At 39.8% G+C, this 23,209-nt stretch overlaps 1 protein-coding gene across 1 annotated transcript; it reads right to left on the reverse strand.

Annotated features, from left to right (window-relative positions):
• Positions 1–277: 277 nt before the first annotated feature.
• fitm1l (fat storage inducing transmembrane protein 1, like) lies at positions 278–4,667 on the reverse strand. Its single transcript, XM_079244115.1, has 2 exons — positions 3,639–4,667; positions 278–2,330 (listed from the first exon to the last, which is right to left on the reverse strand). Exons 1-2 carry the CDS (start codon positions 3,815–3,817, stop codon positions 1,658–1,660), a joined length of 852 nt encoding a protein of 283 aa, XP_079100241.1. The 5' UTR covers positions 3,818–4,667; the 3' UTR covers positions 278–1,657.
• Positions 4,668–23,209: the final 18,542 nt, after the last annotated feature.

Consider the following 23,209-nt stretch of genomic DNA (forward strand, 5'->3'; position numbering starts at 1 on the left):
CAGATTTCAAGGCAGAAATTTGTTTTCTGCTATTTAGTGACTTACATTTTGTATATATTTTCTTTCTTGAGATGTTTTATCAATAAAACAAATGTAGGAGGAAAGCAGAGCTGCGTGTCTGATAGATACACTAAATGCTGTATTTTTATGCCAGTTTTCAGTAACAGCAATCTAATAATTTTATTCCATATAAAACAACAGCCACACTTGTAATGCATAACATGCACAAAGGGCAAATCTGTAACGTTTGGATACATTTGCACGTCTATATAGCTTTGTTGACGGACAAACCAAGATGGTTTGTAGACCTTTTTTCTTGATGGATTATAAATAATAATTGTTATACTTTTTAGTTTTTACATGCATATTATAATGCACAGAAAATCCATCTTCAAATGGGATCAAACCAGTAGTCTGGTCCAAGTAGCAGCTAAATTAAGAGCTGACTTAATTGTCCAAATTAAATCAAGGAGCCGTGGTACTTCTAATATCTGCTATGATACACTGGTAAATGAGAAAAACCAAGTGCATATTACTACTACAAATAACTACTTGAAGCTAGAACGTTTAAGTCACTGCATGTTTATTGTCATTCAGTCACCATTTCCTGGTATTGAATATAAATGAGAACAAGAGGCCCACGGTAGGCAGTTTGCCACATAACTTGTATTTACTTAGCTCTGCGCAAGCATTTTATACCTTATTTCATGAACATGCCAGCCTCAGAAGCAACATGATGAGGTGGGATTAGACCAAACAGCTGAAGTACTTGTTGAATATTTTTTGTTTTGTTTTGATACCATTACAGCTAATTGGAAATGTGGTGGAATTTACACCAAATCTTTTACAATTTTTCCTACAATGAGTTGCATGAAAATTGTTAACTGATTACCTAGGAGCCAAATTGCAACATAAGAGTTTGAAATTACATGGTGTTGCCTGTAATCTGCACCTATATTTTTAAACCTGATCTGCAGCCCCACCCTGCAACCAACCGGACCCCCCAAAAGCTCCTGCCAACATCACTGCCAGACACAACAGGATACCTCCAAATACTTTTTAATAGAGTAGTTTTTATGCGTCTTATATGATGTGTCTTATGAATAAGCATGCAAGAAATTAGTCAAAGCAGCTTTTCATGGAACATCCTGCTGTGGAAGCAGTCTCCTTAACCACATGGAGTCTTGATGACACAATTCACTTGATCCATCCTGGACAATACATACATTACAAACCCTGATCCACCCGACTGCATACATCTAAACTTAAACTTTAGATTAGAAATAAACTTTGCACACAGTGAGAAAAATCATGGATTGTGTGCAGTAAGGCTGGAGTCTGCATTGAATACAAACAAACTACACTTGCAGTATGTTTCCCCTTGATGAGCTGACTTTTTCTATTTGAGCAGAGGACGCTACTTTTCACACAGCTCTAGCATTCTGTGGGTTTTGAAGGGCAAACGTTGTCGATGTGCAGACTTTCTTTTGCATCTGCTTTACATCATAGAAAAGACGCACCCTTTCATGATTTAATTCAAATTTGCAGCGCAGGTACACAGAGAGAGAAAAACACTGATACACTTCCTCCTGTTCAGGACTGAATGAATCCCATTTTTATTCCTAATATGTGATTTAATCTTTTCTTCCTATTTCAGTTAATCGTAGTGGTTGTGGCTCAGTGCATCTTCTGCTACAGTGCTGGTTTTGGTGTTAAGGAGTCCTTGACCAGGCCTTCCAGGGCAGTACCAACTGGGTCCCAGGCGGTACCAGCCTTGATACAGTCCCCTCCAGGATAGACAGCCTAGAGCGCCACCCAGTAGCTGTGTGGGAAACTGAGGGAAGTAAGCTAAGAGACAGAGCAGCAGAAAGATCCAAAGGCAGAGCAGAAGAACACAGAACAGGAAGAGGATCCTCAGAGGGGCATCAGAGGTCCCCCCAAGACTCAGATAAGGGCCAAAAACAGCTGTTTCCTCTGCCAGCAGGAGGCAGCACAGACAGAGGAGGAAGACGTCTTCTGAAACTTCATACCCTCTCCACAGCATCCCACCTTTCAGACACTCAGACTTGCTTTCCCCTTCTCGCAGCACCAGCAGAGGCTGCCCGTTGGAGACCTCCGGGCCACCGTGCAGAGGCTCGTAGCAGCTTCCTGTTGCATTCTCCAGGAGGTCCAGCAGTTTGCAGAAACCAAACCACAATCCGCCAGCCACCGCAAGCCTGGAGAGATGACGGACACACAGAGGGAGGGAACGCCGGATGGAGAAGGAGAGGAGAAAGACAAAAGAGCCCACAAAGATGCAGGTCCAGCCCCAACCAGAGCGTAGGAACAACCTGCAGAAGAGGAAAATGTGGGAACAGGTCACCACTGAGATGTAAATCCACAAATAAGACTAACTGTATAAATATTAAAAATGTAAAACTCATGGAATGACTTCAAAAACATGCTAGATAAGACTTTTACATTCATCATTCCTTCATTTTCTACACTGCTTAGTCCAGTTCAAGGTTGAGGGGAAGCAGATGCTATACGATCAATTAGTAGGTGAACAGGTCACCAGTCCATGAAAAGGCCAACGCAGAGACACACACTCACACCCACACATTCCTCTGGAGCATTTAGAAAGTCTCATTTACCTAACATTCATGTTTTTGGACTGTGAGATGCGGCTGGATCAGAGAAAAGCGACACATGCACTGGGAAACAGATTTTGTGAATATACTAGTAAACAAAAGAGGGGACTGAATGAGCTGTTCTGTGTGTCTTGATCATTTATTCTCATCTGATACTCCTCAGTTAGTTAAGGGCACACATATTTTCAGGAAAGATCAACCATGTATTTTATTTTAAAACTGAGGCTCGTTGTAATTTTAAAACAGTTCCTGCATTTTCTAGATTTTTCAGCTACTCAACATTTTGAGATTTCTCATTTTTCATTTAATAATCCCTGCAATATTTTCAATACATCACAGGTCTGGGCTGTACGTGGGTAGGATTTTCGTCTGCACTGTTTTCTTGAGCATGTGAGGTTTGACATGGTCTTGCTGAAATAATAAAATCTTCCCTGGCAAAGACACTTTGGGATGGCAAATGATGCCAGACAAGCTATCCTACTATGTACACACAACTGCTGTCTTTGAACCATGTGGTAACAACAAGATGGCCACTCTGCTCCTTGTGAGTTTCCATAGATATTCCGTGAAATGACTATAGATGTTTCAGACCTCAGGATAGTTTTTCACTTCAGATTATGAGTGTCAGTTTTTAATGCAGTGTTGTTTACTTATTACTTAGTATGAAAATGTTTCTTCACTTTGGGTATTTAAAGACCACTGCCATACTATACGGACCCCTGCCGTAGATATGTGATTGTGACAAATAAATGTTTTCAGTCTGTCATCTTTGGAAATGCATAAAAATGGCTCGGATGTCATTGTTTAGTAGCAACACTTTAACAAAGAAGAGGACAATGATTTCATATTAAATGCAGCTTTGCACATATCAGTCAAAACACTTGTGATGGTTCCAGATGCACCTGAAGTTGTTTTTATACATAGTTTGGTATTTTCTCATTAGTAAGCAGGGAACTGCACAGTGACGGCTGGTCCAAGTAGATGAGAGTAAGCAGCAAGTGGTCTCACCTGTAGAGGAAGTGGCTTCTCTTGGCAAAGATGCTGTGCGGGGACACCCAGAGGCTCAGCGCAGGACCGAACATCACAACAGCTGACAGCAGCAGGTGGAAGTGTTGCCGGAAGAGCTTGTTACCTAGCAACCTGGCTGCCAGGTCCGTCAGGACCACCAACACTGTGTTGAGAAACATTTGAATCCAGGTCCAAAACTCTGACCAGATCTAAACTACTACTGGAGAACAACCAATGGAATGCAGCAGAGTGTTTGCACAGATTATCCACTTCAGACCCCACGGCGTGTACTTCTTCATGTGATAAAGCTGTAATCCTCTACAGAATGCACCTAAAAACCACTTACTTCTGCTGTAAACAGGAAAACGTCTGTATCTTGTGCTGTGCAAAATGTCTTTTTCAAATGTACCAGCAAAGAGGGATACAGAAAAAAATACAAGCTAAACTCTATTCTCCCAGCTTGAGATCAGATCCTTTGGCGCTTTGATGGTTGACTCTTCAGAAATCCTGCTAGCTGTGCATTGCAAACAGCTGAAATTCACTGACGTTAGTAGAGTTTCTGCAGCCACGTGGAGAATGCGCCGTAGTCTCTGAAAGAAGTGACAACTGGTTTCTTGCATTCATTTGACTCCAAATATGTGCACGCTGTGAAATCCAGTCCTAAAAATTCTCCAGTCCAGTCCTGACTACAATGCTGACTCAGTATGGTGTACTTCTATCAGCTTGTAGCGTGTGAGTAGCTGCAGCTGCAGTTTAGTGTTGCCGTATTCGTGCAGGTTCTCCCTTCTTGTTTCCATCAACCAGCTCTGTTTGTGTTTGCAGAAAGGCAGTGTCTTCTGCTGTGTTTCACCCTGAATCACCCAGCAGTTGTAGCTTCAGGGTACTCTTCTATTTCCATTGTGACAGAACCCTCTCTTACTCCTTTCTGGACACTGACACCCGTCCTCTCAAACACACACACATATAAAAATACATAGTGTGTTCTCACCCTGTCAAATGTCTCCGTATCCTCGTAGGTGTCACATTGCTCCTGCTGAGATGACTGAAGGCAGAGCCGTTCTCCAGAAGGATGACAGCTTAGAAGTTAGTCTTGAAGAAGATGAGAATAGGAAGCTGACAAATGAGAGCTGAAGAACACAGTAAAGAGCAGAGTCATCAATTAAATGTTATCAATTAGATGCAACATAACACATTATGTTGTGTGTGTGTATAAGTGTGGATGTGTGTGTGTGTTTGAAAATGGTTCATGTGTATTAATAGCAGTAACCTTTGCACTATATCTGGTCCTGAATTTAGCTGCTGCTGCAGTCTGTTTCTGTCAGTCACTGAGAGGCAACACACACACACACACACACACAGTTACTGTCATTCCTTTCTTACTGATTTCCCTCTTTGAAATAACGTAGTTTTGGTCAATTGAACCTGACAGGAGCCCTGTGACATGAATTACTTTATAACCTTAACTCTATGAAACTCCTCTTGCAAACAGCTACTTTTATGAACACACACAACATATATAATGTACTTGTAGTGCTATGCTGTGTCAAAAAAAATCCAAAACATCTTAGGTTGTTCTGAGGTTTGACTGCTTCTGTTAAGAAAACAGAAAGTATTGTTTTTGTCAAGGCGAGTTTTGCCTTTGACTTTTACCTCAGCGAGCAGATCAAAATGAAGGAAGGAGCTGGCTGATTAGAAGATGATTTAATCTAATATTTCTGTATAAAACTTAAGGAGACAATATCTCCATAGCAACAGTCTATCAGGGGGGAGAAAGAGGACCATCTTGTTTAATTCATTCACTGCTCAAAGAACATCCAGCAGCTCTTTTATGGTTTTAAATAGCCTACGAGTCTAACACCTACTGATTAACGTGTATTGTTTATTACAGAAGTTGAGTTTTCTAGTTATTAAACCTCCTCTAAAGTTTCACACATCATCTGATTAGCTAATCACCTCATTTGTTATGTAACATCCTAAAAATAGCATCCTGCTGGAACTGAGGGCATAATACATGTCTGAGGACGCCACATAATTAGAGGTTCATTTTATTTGCTTCTACCAGATGTTCAGCTGTGTGCTTTTTAAAACATGTCACTGTCATTTATGGAGTAAAGAAACCAGAAACCAGCTATGACTGTCATGTGGAATAACCTGAATTTAACTTTTAAAGTTACTTAACACCTTCCATAACAGTATTAACAGGAAAAGTAATTAAACACTAAAAGAAAAAGGAATATTTTTTTGTTCATCTGTTTTTATAAAGGGTTGACTCCCACTAAAGTCAGGTGTCACATCAGGTAGTATGCTCTCTTTGTGACGTTTACAACCACACCATGACTTCTGAGTTCCTGCTACTTATAATCTGAACCTTCAATCACAGCAAAGCATTTGTCCTCCAGTATTTCATCCATTCTGACACTGACTTCCTGAGAAATGCTGAGGTCTAACATTTCTGCAGAGCTGCTGACATCTACAGGCTTTGTAGAGAAACACTCTATAATAATATAGGAAACACTTAAAACCTGCAGGACCCAGCCCTCATGGACCAGAGTCAAAAAAGCCCTGGTGAAGAAGAACAAACTATTTGTAAATGCTGGTTTGAAATATTTCATTGTATGTTTCAAAACCTACAAGAATCTTGTGGAAAATCTCTTTGCGCTCTGAAGAAGCAGTTTTTGAATAGTTGATAAATATATGTGCTATTTTCCCCAAATGAGCACAGGAGTACCCACCAGAGACTGGGTGCAGCGTGGCAATCAGAGACAGACTACCGGAGTTAATCATTTTGATTGATGAAAGGCATGATTGGTACTGTTATTGGGGGAAAGGTACAAATATAAACTCATATGCCCCTTGCTGTTGTCAAATACCGAAAATCTGTTTTCCTTCTGGCAAAACTGATAAGAATCACCTCTTGTTATGAAGTCCTGATCAGTCACAGCATCTGCAATAACAAGGAACTAAACTATAAACTACACTTATTAAAAGAGATTTTTATAGTGTTTAGGGAAAAATTCAAAATACAGAAAGTGTCTCTCCTTTAAGTTCTGTTATTTATTTTTACACGTAAGACACATCAGGTGTCCAGCATTATGGTGCCCTCTTACTTAGTTTGTTACTTAACCAAAATTTGGTCATTTAATCTTAAATATTTAACTATCATGTTTTTTTTTTAATCCAAAAATGTGTTTACCTCAACTGTAGCTACAATAATTACCACGTTACACAAACTTTCTACAGAATAATTTAGTCAATGACACTAGTAATTCATTCCACATGTTGGCTTTAAAAGACACAACATGCACACAACACACTGCCTTTAGAAAGATCACACGTTTACTGATAGATTACCAGCATACTTTCCAGCCTCCCATGAAGAGAGCAACGCTTTACATATGAATATATGATGTCTATGGCTAAAACTGCCCAGAAGATCAAGTCAGACCATACAGTCTGAGTCAGACAGACTGGGCGGTGTTGTTGTGTTGGGAGAGAAACACTGCCACCATGTGGATAAACTGTGATATTACAGTTTATTCCAACACAGACTTGTACATCATTTCTTACAATCCTTTCTTTAACCTGCAAGAAGCAAGTCTTCATGTAAGAATATGTAGGCTAACAGTTTAATTTTTAGTTATTAAATATGTAATATCTAACTTAGATATTAGAACAAGGTCATTTGGTGTAATTTGGCTCTCCTTTGGATTTGAATGTAATGTATCAAGACAGGTACCAGCAATGGGTGTGAGTGATAAGAGCAGCAAGACCTCAGTGACAGTATTTCCTCACTACAGTACTCACGTAACTACAACACTAACTGGACAAATAGACAAACTTTCCCAGCAGCTCCATTATGGTGGAACTGGTTGTGACTTGGAAATTCTGCTGTGCTGCTTAATTCTAGTAAACAAGTCTGTTAGAAGATTTTGTTGATATATTTTACACTATTGAAGACTCTGAAGTTGAACCAAGCAGATATCCTTGTAAGTATTGATGTATGGAGCCTGTTTCCATGCATAACTTATCCATAGGTCTTGATGCTCTCACCTACAATCTGAGCTAACAGAGAGAAGGAACACTGCCGAAAATTATCCAAAGCAATAAGCAAGTATGGATGAGGATGGGTGTGTAGGGGCATTGTGTTCCTTTCTATAGCAATGAGTCAGTGTCTTTTATTTGGAGAAAACTCTATTATAACATGTAGTTACTAATACAGCTCACAAAATAAGTGTATGCAAGTACTCTAATTTTGTGTGTTACTACAGTGAAGACAGTGTTGTGGGAATCTGACTTTAAATAATTATTGGAGAAAGAGATCTTTGTCTAAGAAAGTTTTATTAAAACTGCAGCTGCTGTGAGAAGATGTTCACAATGACCAGATTGAGACCACCGTCTGACTAACAAAGGGTTCCGACTAACTTTTTAATAGTTACTCTGGAGGGAGGAGGAGAAGCTTGACAAGAAACACAGTTTGTCAAATCAAACATTGACTCGATAAGACTGTCAATTACCTAATCGACAGCCTCATCCTGGATCCTTCAAGGATCCCTTCTCTGCTACTGTGGAACATGTTTCATTTAGCTGTCATAAAATTAGCTGGAAACCAAGGTTAAACCAAATTCTAACAAAAGTTTGGTTGTTCATCACAGCAGCAGCTACAAAAAGACCATCTAATTTTCATTCAAAACATAGTAAATCGATACCATTGCCTAAAACATTCACTTAAAATGGTTCCCAATGGTCAGAGTAAATCTGAGGTCATACTTCACATAGAGCTGCAGCTGAATCACACAGAAATATAAATGGATTACAATGTTAACAAGGATTACTGAAACATACGTGTGTGTACAACAACCAGTAACTAATAAGTACAAATCTGTGGTCCTAAAAGATGTCAAAATATCTTGTAGCATCGTAAAACCTTCTATGTCTGATATGAAGCAGTGTGAGAATAAAATGAACTGAATTCTTTGTCCTGTTATGGTCTACTTGTGGTCATTTTCTTTCTTTCACTCTATGCATGGCTCCAATTAGTTCTTGTAAAGGTAGACTTTTATCTCCTCTGTTGTTGTTAAGCTGGAAATGCCTCTGATGTGAAATGTGGTCAGCAAACAGGCTCCAACACAGCTTGTGTGGTGTGACTGAGCAGCAGAAGGCTGCGAGGTCAGGCAAGGTGTCACACAATGGGGTCTATTAATATCCCATCACACTCAAAGTATTAATAAAGTCCACACATGCTTAATACCAAAACAATGAGATAATAGGAGTGAGTGCAGCTTTTTATGGTTGGAGTGCTTTTATTCAAAACATTGCTGCGGATCTAAAACATGTCACCAGTATTTATTTTAACATTAGGATGCTGAAGTGGCCAAATGATGAGTTAATGATCATTCACAATTTTATTCACTTCACAAGGATGTAGCAGGAATTAAAAAGATGAGAGTTATGCTTTCCACCACTTATTAAGTTGGTGTGAAGGTCAATTTGTTATTCCCTGATGTGCAAACACGCTCAACAGGACTTCCTTTGCTCATAGTAAATCATTTGGAAAATAAATGCTAATCCCTGCCATCAGATATCAGCAGGTGTTGATCTGCTCACTTATTTAGTGCATCACACTATGTGCAAGTTGCATTTTTCTGGGTGGGACTTGTGCAGTCGTCTTATGCTTCATGTGGAAAATCAAGTGTTGAGTCTCCAGTCATTACAGCTGAGGGTCCACATCCACCTCATACTCAGAGATTAGTGAAGCTGGTATAAAAAAAACTGTCCAGTTATGCCTTTAATAAACTAAGTTTGGTATTTTTCAACTTAAAATCAATGAGCCCTTGCCAGCTGCTTTCTGCTACTAGCCATGTGCAAAAATCCCCCCTCAGTTCCTTAAATAGAGGCGTGTAGTGGTGTGTTTTTTCCAGCATGCTTTTCCATGTTTCTCATATGTTGCTGTGGTTGGGACGTCTTACACTGCCGGGTGTTTGGCTACCAGCTCGTGACAGTGTGCAGGTGTGCGGACTAAAAAAGCATAATGATCAGTTCAAACCGCAGCTCCTCCTCCTCCTGTTGTCTCATGCCTGTTATTTACACACACACCCGGGGTCATTCACCAGAACAACAGATTTCACATGAAACTCACAGATGTGACGTCTTCCTGCAGGGCTGTGTGGAAGTGTGTGCTGAGGTGCTGAAATACTTATCTTTATTTAATAATCTGTGAAATCTTTATTTTTCCTGATTTTCTGCTGTTTCTAGCATTTTTTATCGGGTTCATAGGTGTTCTTTCAAAGTAATGGATCAGGATGCAAGTTTATGTTGTACTGAGATATTTCTATAAGAATGAAGACATTCTGACCACAGTTGTGCATTAACTGCATATTGTGATTTTAGAGCAGTTTGTAAGGAAATAAACTGTTGCTATCAGTGCTATCAGAGGGCGGGTGTTTAGGGTGAAAGAGGCAGCCAGCTGCTATCCTCAAGTGTTACTGGTTGGAACAACTGCTCTTGAACAGCTGATGTGCATGTGATAATCTAAATTTCCATCACTCACCGTCCCATCTTTGAGGTTTATCCACCTGTTTCAGCTGCATTTCATCGACTCAAGAAGCCACGTTGAGAAGAGGACGATAGAGCTGTCGCGGAAATGTCAGTAGTGGCTTCTTAAAAGATGCCAACTACATGTTGCCTGAATGGCTGAGATTAGATACAGCAGGCTTAAAGGCTGGCGCTGTGTAAACATGTCACAATGAGACAAGTGTTAATTTAAAAGTATTACCCAACAATCTAAGCTAAACCTTCAGGGAGGAGTGATGAGAAAGCTAAATAGCACAAACAACTCAGCATAGATCAGAAAAGAGTCTGAGGAGAGAGTGTTTACAACATCTGTACTCAGTTAACTGCAAATGACAATAACTAATCTAGTTAATTAAACATTGTAAAACTCTTACTGTTGGAATAAATACATGTATTAAACAAATCTTGAGCAAATGAAGGTTGGCAAGGGGAGACTTTATTGAAACAAAGAACTCAACAAAGAGCTCTGAGATGTGACAGATGTAGGGGTTTGCTAGCAGCTACAGGGACTGCAGTTGTGCTTCCTGGTCACATGTTCAGTGGAAGAAATTACAACTTAATCCAAAACAGTAACCTGTCCAAATGAGATATCACAAATATTGTTGCTTACTACGAGCCGATGGAGCCCTATCCCAACATACTCCAACACTGATCATGTGTGTTGATAAACAAGCTCTGGTAATGGCGACATGCAGGGTTTATGTTTTTTTTTAGAAATGGAAGAGTTGAGGTTTGTGGTTGAGCAAATGAAGCTGAATGAAGTAAACAAAGGAGAGGAGACAAAGCAAAAGTACCAATTTACATATATGATGCATACTTCTACACAGACAAGAGGCAAGAGATGGAAAAGATTTTAGATAAATGTGTCAAAAAAGAAAACTGACGATACAAAATACAGACTACACACAAGTAAAAGTCTGGAAAAGAGAAAAATTATGAGTAGTGGCAAAACCAGTAGTCGCTCCAACTGGGATAGACTGGGAGGTCATTCCAGGAGTGGGCAGTGGGCAGCATGGTGGCTGAATGCCATTTAACCTTGTTTGGTTTGAATTCTGGGCATCTGCAGCGGACCAGTCCCTGCAGCTCCCAGACATTTGTACACAGCAGACATACAGTATCTGTGATTTATTTTGGAGTCAAAGCAAGTTTCACGAACAAAGAATTGGAAATTTAATTTCTATCTATGATTAAATTGTAACCAGTGCATCATGATCACAATGCTGTCTCTCCTGGTGGGGGTCTTTTGAATGCTGCAAATCTACAGTGTTCTTCCAGAAAGACCTGTAAGGAGGGCCTTTTATTAGTTCATCCTACAGGAAATGTGCAGCTTAACATTGGAAAGAGAAGATAAAGGTTTGCTGGTTCAACACCAGGCTGTCATTTTCACTTTTTATGAATAACATAAACAATAACTGAAAGAAGGTAAATCAACAGCTAAGTAAGTAGAGACATAAATAAATGGAAATAACATAAAGCATACAGCAAAACAACATGCAAACATTTTTAGATACAAATCAATAAATGCAAACATAAACAGAACATTTTACATTTATTATTTAGATTATTTTCTTTTTCATGTATTTATAGTTTTACTTCCTTCCTTCCTTCCCTCATTCATCCATTCCTTCATTAATTTTTCCAAAATGTTTTTGTGGCAACTGTTGAGTTTGTGGCTTTTGTATGAAACAAGATGGGTAATGATTTAAGATACTGAGATTAACAGCAGACTGATGCCTGAAACCCAGTCTTTCACTGGGGGATTTTGCCAACATGTTGAGGGGATTTAAGTTAAATATTTTGTAAGGTTAGATGTAAAGCTGTTGTCTTTCAGACTGGCTTTTTTTTATAGCAATAAAGCTACTATTTAGAGGGAAATGATTAAAACTGAGACATATTGTTTGTACTGCAAAGGTGACGTCGTTTCAGAAAATAGAACAGGAGGTGCAGAACATGGACTCTGTTAGTAGCAATAAACTGAAAAAAGCTTCACCACAGTGCTCACAACTAAATCTGCTTATCGCTGAAGTATCAACAACAAAATAGACAACTACATAAGATAGAGTCTAACCCTGTACATCAACTGCATGAAAGTATTGATTTGCATGATTTCTAAGGAGGGATTGTGTCTTTATCTCGGCCCATGTCGTCTGCAGATGATGCAGCTTAAACAATGAGGTAAGTCTGGGTTTTATCTGACCACTACAGTCCAGTTTAAGAGGTTCCCAAAGTATCATGTCCTCCTCCTGACAGAGTCCTCAGACACACTCTGACCTCTCAGACAAACCAAACCTTAAAGCCTCTTTTCTCCACTTGACTGTTCTCACCAGTCAATAGAGCGAATGATAGAAATGTCTCCATAATGACACACTGTGTCTCTAAAACATAACAGTGTCTCAGATGTTTGAGCTGAGCACCCGTCTGACCTTAGCTGGATATTTCCTCCTCATGTCTTACTTGTCTCATGCTGACCCACTGACCCATGATCATCTGTTAATCTCGACCATCCTCTCCAGATTTCATCATCATTTATCAGCTATAAGCTTCTTCACAAGTCAGTGTTCTGTACAAGTGAGGAAACACATTTTGCTTGGCTGCTGGTGTGCTCTGCATACTGTTAACTACAATGTTTGTGATGCAGTAGAAGTGCCTTTTTGTTTTGGTAATTTGTCTTGTAGCATTTGTTTAATTTGGGCTTCCTTACGTTCAGATTGAGGTTTCTGTATTTTTTAAAAATCATTTTATTCTCCTCCTCTGTATTCTATATCAAATGGTTTAGTTTATATTGTGTTCCTCTAACTTCCTGTTTTATTTGAGCAGATTTATGTATTTGTGGTATTGTATCTATTTCCTGCTTCACTCTCATTCCTGGCCTGTTTGTTTCTGATTCTCTTCAGTATTAATACTCCTTCGTTTCCTTTGTTTGTTGTGAAATCTTTGATAATGTCATTACTAACTTCCATGTCCAGGTTTGTCTTCCCTCAGTCTTAGTTTATTCAGTCATCCTTTGACTTTGAGATTTAAAAAAAAAAAAAGTTTTATCCTGTTTCAGCAGCATTTTCTGTTTGTTGTAACAAACACCTCTAATTTTACTGAAGTCTGGTGTTTTAGTCTTGTTTCCACACCAGTACCAGAGATTATGAAACCTTTGTGCACATCAGTGTAGGTGGACTGTTGACTATAAATGTGACAATAATACTGTCTCTATACAGGAAAGTGTCATTAACAGACTTTTTCTAACATAGCACGCTTTCACACAACATAAAGAAAAGACTATCTTTATTCAAGTGTCGTTAAGAACCAACCAATCGCCATTGTAGTTGTATGTGTGTGTCTGTGTGTGTGTGTGTGTAGATTAGCAGATGAAAGAAAGGGTAAAAAAAAAAAAAAAGATAGCTAAAAAGTGGATGGGTGAAAACCACGATCAGAACGATGCAACTGTAAAAGACAATTGTCTGTAAAGCTCATCAGGTTTATGATTATTTTGACACAGTGAAAATTAGCATCCTCTCTGGAGACTCAGTTCAGGTTTCTTTAAAATACAGAATTAAAACTTTAAATGTACTTGCAGAAAATGACAAGAAAATGTTTCTAACTGTTCTGACCACACAGATTAATCTTTCCACAGAAAATAATGTATCATCATGACAAAAAAACCCCCCCAGAAATGTCATTTTTGTAAACAAGTTGAGCTTTTCTACTTGCCTTGTTGCTCCTCTTCGTATGTTTATGTGGAATCTGGTTTCTATCTATTGACAGTCATAACATGAAAAAAGAATTTAACACAAGAGATTACATGGAAAAGTGTGGCAGAATTAGAGATAGAGACGCTATGCTCGGGTGAGTCATAGATGAGTTATGCTGCAGAAAGTTCCTGGCGCTGCTCCCAAAAAATCACATTATTTGGACGTGAGACAAACAAGCAGAGAGGGCAGCCAGGCATCACCAGAGCCAACACGAGCTCTGCCATAAGTGATGAAAATGATGCCGATTACCACAGCGCATGTGTGTGTTTGTGTGTTCATGAGAGAGAGAGAGAACAATGTGGTATGTGTTGAAGGAGTGCATGTGTGTGTGTGTGTGTGTGTGTGTGTGTGTGTGTGTGTGTGTGTGTGTGTGTGTGTGTGTTAGCAGGTCAGGGTGGTGTCCTTGGCCTTGTAAGGCAGGTCATCAGGGGTTATATATTTGATCCCTGCCTTTCCTGCAGGTCTAGCAGCTGTTTCATCTTCACCTGGATTCTGTAAGTTAAACCACTGCTTACATTTTGTGTTTGTATTTATTTTTCCACTGTTTAGACCAAATCCAAAATGATTTATCAGTGGAAACATTGCATGACAACAGACAAAAAAGATTTTATTCAAATATTAATTTTGTATACCAAATTAATCTGTAACATAACTTATGCTGAAAACAAAATATGCTTTTATTTTTAACTAATGCTGGTTTAAGTTTATTAATTAAGGTATTTAATTAACTGAACAAATGAGGTTTTCATAAAGTTTTTCTGCCCACTTCAGGTTGATCACTGATCTGTACTCGGAAGATTGAGTTTACCTGTAATCTGCATTGAACCCACTGGTAAATTACATTTCCAAAGCAACTTTCAACAAATAATGAAACTCTAATATACAAGTATCTTCTAATCAATGCTTAAAAATCATTGATTAATTACAATCTGATAATCTAACATGAGTAAATATCAGATAAAGGGAGTAAAGCCTGAATAATGTGTGTGTACATTAGTGCAGCCATGGGGGATGCAGAGATGTCTGTGTTTGGTGCAGCTGCACCCTACCTGAGGAAGTCGGAGAAGGAGCGCATGGAGGCTTCTACACGTGCCTTTGATATCAAGAAGGAATGTTTTGTCCCGGATCCGGTGGAAGAGTTTGTAAAGGCAACCGTCACCAGCAGGGATGGAGACAAGGTCACTGTAGAGACACAGAGTGGAAAGGTCAGTTCATATTTACATACATTTAATTCAGATTATCCATATGCTCTGAAGATAGTTGCAGTGAAACCTTTACTACCAGTGTAAGGCTTTAACAATAAAGCCATTTCACTTACTGAGGTTAATGTGAGCAGCACAAAATATGCATTAAATATCAGTCTGAGTGCTGAATATATAAAATAAATATGAGAGTAAATCAAGGTGTGATAATGTGTCCTTGATGCATGTCAATATTAGTGAAAAAGGAAAATAGTGTGTGAATGAAATTAAAGCCAGTTATCTCATTGAGGCACTGCATCATGTGTTTTTTAATGTTACACAAACAATGTTGAAGCAAAAGCTGATTTCAGAAGGATATCATCCTTTATTCATCCTTTATGGAATAATTCTGCTAAACCAGAATATACACAGAATAATAAAATGCTGCTGTTAAATTTCCTCCTTCCAGACAGTGACCGTAAAAGAGTCGGATGTTCTGCAACAGAATCCTCCAAAGTTTGACAAGATTGAGGACATGGCCATGCTGACCTTCCTCCATGAGCCAGCTGTGCTGTTTAACCTCAAAGAGCGTTACGCAGCATGGATGATCTATGTGAGCACACAATCAGCCTACAAAAACAGTAACAAAAAAGTTAATAAACGTCTAACTCTAAACACTCAAACTTTATTAAATAAGGTTTGTATTCAAACCAAACTAAAAATAAACTATAATCATGATTTATATTTTATTTGTCTCTTACAAATTTCACACAATTTCACTAGTTTTGCTTCAGTGAATTGACAACTTAAAGAAATAAAATCTCTTTATCATGAGAAGAACTTTGTGTCCAAAAACTAAAATGATCAATTTATCCAGATGAAAAGTTGCTTGTAAATGGTTAAGGGCATCTGGAAAAATGGTAGTGATATCTCTGTGCTCTCAGACCTACTCTGGGCTTTTCTGCGTGACTGTCAATCCATACAAGTGGCTGCCAGTCTACAACCAGGAGGTGGTTGTTGCTTACAGAGGAAAGAAGAGGAGTGAAGCTCCTCCTCACATCTTCTCCATCTCTGACAATGCCTACCAGTACATGCTGTCAGGTACAGATCAATAATATAAGCATTATTTTATATGAGATTTCTCTCACATGACTATAGTTTGCTCTCACCAAATATTTGCTTTTTGGCAGACCGTGAAAACCAGTCAATTCTGATCACGTATGTAATATCTTCCACTTCAAAAGCATCCATAGTGCTATATATCCATGCTACATTGGCTTTGTTGTTTTAAGCAGACTTTGTAATTACAGTGGAGAATCTGGTGCAGGGAAGACTGTCAACACAAAGAGAGTTATCCAGTATTTTGCAAGTATTGCTGCTGGAACTGTAAAGAAAGATGCCAGTGCCAAAGATAAGGTAGGTTATCAATGTGGGGGTTACTGGAATACAAAACAAATCATAGCTGAGAATAAAATTAGCATTTTTTTTCCACCAGAGGTCGCTAAAGCTGCTTTGAACACAGCAAACATGTAATGTTTGTATCCTTTGTGGTAGGGAACCTTGGAGGATCAAATCATCCAGGCTAACCCTGCTCTGGAGGCCTTTGGGAACGCCAAGACCATCAGGAATGACAACTCCTCCAGATTTGTGAGTGTCTGTTGCAACTGTGTCGCTGAGCTGTAAAAAGACAAAGTGATGAGAATCTTTCATAGATGTAATCTCTGTTCTTCCAGGGAAAATTTATCCGAATTCATTTTGACACCAGAGGAAAAGTGGCTTCTGCTGATATTGAAACTTGTGAGGCCAAACTTTCCTTTTCAGATCATTTGTGTTTGGTAACATGGTATAATTTATCTCAGGAATGTCTTGCCTCTTTTATTAATCAGATCTTTTAGAGAAGTCCCGAGTGATCTTCCAGCTCAAGGCTGAGAGAGATTACCACATTTTCTACCAGATTCTGTCCAACCAGAAGCCGGAAATCTTGGGTTAGTGCAGCTGCTGTTTTATGTTGTTGAGTTTGCATTGCAGCATGTTAATCAGCCTGATCTTATCTTTATCTCTCTCTGTCTTATCTGTTCTCCCAGAGATGCTGCTGATAACAAATAATCCATATGACTACGCCTTCATCTCCCAGGGGGAAACCCAAGTGGCCTCCATAGACGATGCAGAAGAACTGATGGCAACAGATGTCAGCCTTTCCCTCTTTCTTTGCTTCACAGTTTTAAAAACTGACTGCTATACTCAAGATGACAAAATGAATCAATGAGTAGCTATTATGGATAGACATTTGTTTTAAGCAAAGAGATGATTCAATTAAAATAATACTAGAAGAGGAGATGTTGAGTTGTTACTGTTTCTTCCCCAGAGTGCCTTTGATGTGTTGGGCTTTACTCAGGAGGAAAAGAACTCTGTGTACAAGCTGACGGGTGCAATCATGCATTATGGCAACATGAAGTTCAAGCAGAAGCAGCGGGAGGAGCAGGCAGAGGCGGATGGCACTGAAGGTGAAGTGAGCCTGTTTGTCAGGCTGATTCAACCAACATAGGTTCACTGCGCTCATTTTCTCTCCTCAGATGCTGACAAAGCAGCTTATCTGATGGGCCTGAACTCTGCCGACCTCATCAAAGGTCTTTGTCACCCAAGAGTCAAAGTAGGAAACGAGTGGGTCACCAAGGGACAAAATGTTGCCCAGGTGAAAGAGGAGAATGTGTCTTTAAATGTTTTCATTCAAATGTCTTTAATAGATAACAAATGATGCCCCGCGTATACTTTTTACTGACTGAGGTACAATATGAGGTTGTGTGTCCACTTACAGGTAAACTATGCTGTTGGAGCTCTGTCAAAAGCTGTATATGAGAAGATGTTTCTGTGGATGGTCATGAGAATCAACCAGTCACTTGAGACAAAACAGCCTCGTCAGTACTTCATCGGTGTGCTGGACATCGCAGGATTTGAGATCTTTGATGTGAGCATCATCTTATGATGTTTTAATAATCTTAATAATCAGTGAATGTGGACATCAATGAACAAATCTGTTTTTATCTTCCAGTTCAACACCTTTGAGCAGCTGTGCATCAACTTCACCAATGAAAAACTGCAACAGTTTTTCAACCATCACATGTTTGTGCTGGAGCAGGAAGAGTACAAGAAAGAGGGCATTGAATGGACTTTCATTGATTTTGGTATGGATCTGCAGGCCTGTATCGATCTGATTGAGAAGGTGAGACATCAAACTGTGAAATGCTCAGATTTATTTTAGATAAAATTTATAAAAATATACATGTTTTTTTTTAAAACTATGCATATTTTCCTCCGTCAGCCGATGGGCATCATGTCCATCCTTGAAGAGGAGTGCATGTTTCCCAAAGCCTCTGATGCCACCTTTAAAGCAAAGCTCTATGACAACCATCTGGGCAAATCCAACAACTTCCAGAAACCCAGAATTGTCAAAGGGAAACCAGAGGCCCATTTTGCCCTGGTTCACTATGCTGGCACTGTAGATTATAATATCAACAACTGGCTGGTGAAGAACAAGGATCCTCTGAATGAGACAGTTGTGGGACTGTACCAGAAGTCCACCCTCAAACTGTTGTCCTTCCTCTTTGCCAACTATGCTGGAGCTGATTCAGGTAATCAGGCATGAATATTTGGAGATGCAATATCAAAATTTAGAAAAGTTATTTGTGTGGGCTCTTAAAATGGCACACTTTTTACAACAGCAATGGGTGAAGGCGGAGAAGGTAAAAAAGAGAAGAAGAAGAAAGGATCATCCTTTCAGACTGTGTCTGCTCTCCACAGGGTATGCAATATTTGTGTCTCTATCATATCCTGCACATTCAGACTTCACCAGTAATTCTACACATTTGCTTCATTGTATCCAAGGAGAACCTGAACAAGCTGATGACCAACTTGAGGTCAACTCACCCTCACTTTGTGCGCTGCATCATCCCCAATGAGAGCAAGACTCCTGGGGCAATGGAGAACCCTCTGGTCATGCACCAGCTGCGCTGTAACGGTGTGCTGGAAGGCATCAGGATCTGCAGGAAGGGCTTCCCCAACAGGATCCTCTATGGAGACTTCAAACAGAGGTTTGATTTTCAAATTCAAACAGGAAGATTACATAATGGTTAGCTCTATAATAATATGATCTGACATGTTTGTTTTTTTCTTCAACTGTGTGATTTTCCAGATATCGCATCCTGAATCCTGCTGCCATCCCTGAGGGACAGTTCATTGACAGCAGGAAGGGAGCTGAGAAACTTCTTGCTTCTCTAGACATTGATCATAACCAGTACAAGTTTGGACACACCAAGGTAAGAGAAGATAATCTTAAAAATGGAAAAGTAACCAAAGTGATACATGACCAAAGAGAGAATCCAAAATGTGAAAAATATTGCTGTTAGGTTTTCTTCAAGGCTGGATTGCTTGGTCTGCTTGAAGAGATGAGAGACGAGCGTCTTTCCAAAATCATTACAGCTATTCAAGCCAGATCTCGTGGCCTTTTGTCTCGTATTGAGTATCAGAAGATGGTGGAACGCAGGTATAATTTATGTCAAGCTGACATTCTACTTAAAACATTACATAGTCCCCGATTATTTTTTTTTTCCATTTTTCAAACAAGCTAAACCGGGGTGCCCAGGGACCACAATCCTGCAGGTTTTCCATTTATCCCTGTTCCAACACACCTGACTCAAAATAATCACCCATTGTGCAGAACTTCATTGACTGTTAGATCCATTTATTGGAAGGTGTGTTGGAACAGGAATACATCGAAAACCTGCAGGACATCGGCCCTGAAGGCTGACTTTGGACAACCCTGAACTAAAACGTTCTATTCCTTCTAGAGATGCCTTATTAGTGATCCAGTGGAACATCCGTGCCTTCATGGGGGTCAAGAATTGGCCCTGGATGAAGCTGTATTTCAAGATCAAACCTCTTCTGAGATCTGCTGAGGCAGAGAAGGAGATGGCCAACATGAAGGAAGAATTCCTGAAACTGAAGGAGGCTTATGCAAAATCTGAAGCTCGTAGAAAGGAACTAGAGGAGAAAATGGTTACTCTTCTCCAAGAGAAGAATGACCTGCAGCTCCAAGTCCAGACTGTAAGAACAGCACTATAGTTGCATTTTCCTTTAATCGTGTCTTTAAGATATGTTCATAAGAGTTAATGTCTGACAGGAGCAAGATAATCTATGTGATGCAGAGGAGAGATGTGAGGGGCTCATCAAGAGCAAGATTCAGCTGGAAGCAAAAATCAAAGAGCTGACTGAAAGGCTGGAGGATGAGGAGGAGATGAATGCTGAACTGACAGCTAAGAAGAGGAAGCTGGAAGATGAATGCTCTGAGTTGAAGAAAGACATCGATGACTTAGAGTTGACTCTGGCTAAAGTTGAGAAAGAAAAGCACGCCACTGAGAACAAGGCAGGATAAAACAATGTTTTTGAACAAATAATATGACGACATTTTGCCGTGATGGCTGTCAGGACTCTGATTTGATTTGCAACAGGTAAAAAACATGACAGAGGAGATGGCAGCGTTGGATGAAATCATCGCCAAGCTGACCAAGGAAAAGAAAGCTTTACAGGAAGCTCATCAGCAAACCCTGGATGACCTGCAGAGTGAGGAAGACAAAGTCAACACTCTGACCAAGGCCAAGGCCAAGCTGGAGCAGCAAGTTGATGATGTGAGAATTTACACTACACAGAAAACACCAAAACAATAAACAATTCACGTTGCTGAAATTATATGCATTTGTTTTAAGCTTGAAGGATCTCTTGAGCAAGAGAAGAAGGTACGAATGGACCTTGAGAGAGCAAAGAGGAAGCTGGAAGGAGACTTAAAGCTCACCCAGGAGTCTGTCATGGATCTGGAGAATGACAAGCAACAGCTGGAGGAACGCATGAAAAAGTATACATTCATCATAATATTGTTAATTCACTGTTGTTTGCACTGTTTTCATAAAAAAACACTAACAAGAAAAAGTGCTGCAGGAAAGAGTTTGAGATCAGCCAGCTGAACAGTAAAATTGAAGATGAACAGGCCATTGTCGCTCAACTCCAGAAGAAGCTGAAAGAGCTGCAGGTCAACATCCAGCTTGATTTTTATGAAAAGGTTGGAATTTGGTTCAAGTACAGACACATCAAAGCACGTTGTTCTGACAACAGGCCCGTGTTGAGGAGCTGGAGGAAGAGCTTGAAGCAGAGCGAGCCGCCCGAGCCAAGGTGGAGAAGCAGAGAGCAGACTTGGCCAGAGAGCTGGAAGAGATCAGTGAGAGGCTGGAGGAGGCTGGTGGAGCCACAGCTGCCCAGATCGAGATGAACAAGAAGAGGGAAGCCGAGTTCCAGAAACTGCGCAGAGACCTTGAAGAGGCCACCCTGCACCACGAGGCCACCGCTGCCACCCTCAGGAAGAAGCAAGCCGACAGTGTTGCTGACCTGGGAGAGCAGATTGACAACCTGCAGAGAGTCAAGCAGAAACTGGAGAAGGAGAAGAGCGAGCTGAGATTAGAGCTCGATGATGTGGCTTCTAGTATGGAACAAATAGTTAAGTCAAAGGTAAGCATGGTCAGCTTTTCTGAATAGTGATGATTAAATACACTGACAGTCATCACAAAGCCTGTTATCTATGTCCATTTATTCTCAAGACGATGTTGGAGAAGACATGCAGAACCTTTGAGGATCAGATGAATGAATACAGAAATAAATGTGATGAATACCAAAGATCCCTGAATGACTTCACAACCCAAAAAGCCAAACTTCAAGCTGAGAATGGTTAGTAAGATGAATTTTCACCTGGAATACTGACATCTATAATGTAGAGCAAGGTCATGTAAAAATCTGTATTATTCCTCTTCAGATGAGCTTTCGAGACAGATGGAGGAAAAAGAGTCTCTTATTTCTCAGCTGACCAGAGGAAAGAATTCCTACAACCAACAACTTGAAGATTTAAAAAGACAACTAGAAGAGGAAGTGAAGGTTTGTACAAATCCCTCTCAAAAACAGTTGTTTAAACATACTAGTAACATTGCTTTTATCTATGCAGGCCAAGAATGCATTAGCCCATGCTGTGCAGTCTTCTCGCCATGACTGTGACCTGCTTAGGGAGCAGTATGAGGAGGAGCAGGAGGCCAAGGCTGAACTGCAGCGCGGCATGTCCAAGGCCAACTCTGATGTGGCTCAGTGGAGAAACAAGTACGAAACTGATGCCATCCAGAGAACTGAGGAACTGGAGGAAGCAAAGTAAGTCCACTACATCCACTGACATTCATCAACATGAGATGAAAGAAGAGTTCAGTAAAAACTCAATTAAAGGGTTATTTTGTGGGACATAAATAAACACACAGATAACATCCACAATGAAAAGAAAATGAAGAATGATTTTAATATTCATTGTTAGAAAGAAGTTGGCTCAGCGTCTGCAGGATGCTGAGGAGGCTGTTGAAGCGGTGAATGCTAAATGTTCCTCCCTGGAGAAGACCAAACACAGACTGCAGAATGAGATTGAAGATCTCATGGTGGATGTGGAGAGGTCAAATGCTGCTGCTGCTGCTCTGGACAAGAAGCAAAGAAACTTTGACAAGGTAGAATACCAGAGTTTGTTTCTTCAATTTTATTAATTTTAACTTTAATCTACTGTCAATTGTGTCATCAAAGGCTATCAAAGAACATTTTAAGTATAACCATGTTTTTTGAAGTGCACTTCATTAAAAACAGACTAAAGAAATGAAAATGACAGGAAAAATTAAATAAAAAATACTTTATTAATCCCCAAAGGGAAATTCAATATTGTAGTAGATCATAATTAACTTGAGGAGGTCTTGTTCCAGAGGCTGATGGCGGCTGGCAGGAATGATCTTCTGTAGAAGCCTCTCACTGAACACACTTTGTTGTTTCTTGACTGTATTGTGAAGAGGGTGTAAAGAATCCTCCATCATCTTCATCAGCTTGAGCAGCATTCTTCTTTGGACAATCAGCTCCAGCGGCTCCAGAGTTACTCCAAGCACAGAACCAGCTTCTTGATCAGTTTGTTGATTCTCTTCAAGTCTCTGGTTCTGATGCTACTACCCCAGCAGATGGCTGC

This window comes from Telmatherina bonti, assembly GCF_933228915.1.
Source record: "Telmatherina bonti genome assembly, chromosome: 7".
Taxonomy (NCBI): Eukaryota; Metazoa; Chordata; class Actinopteri; order Atheriniformes; family Telmatherinidae; genus Telmatherina; species Telmatherina bonti.

What these genes read in the sequence shown, in the direction of transcription:
- fitm1l (XM_079244115.1), bottom strand. Translation starts at nt 3,817, where the DNA reads ATGTTTCTCAACACAGTGTTGGTGGTCCTGACGGACCTGGCAGCCAGG. An exon ending in AGAAGCCACTTCCTCTACAG is followed by an intron (nt 2,331 to 3,638) that starts GTGAGACCACTT and finishes CCTCTTCTGCAG; the next exon opens with GTTGTTCCTACGCTCTGGTT.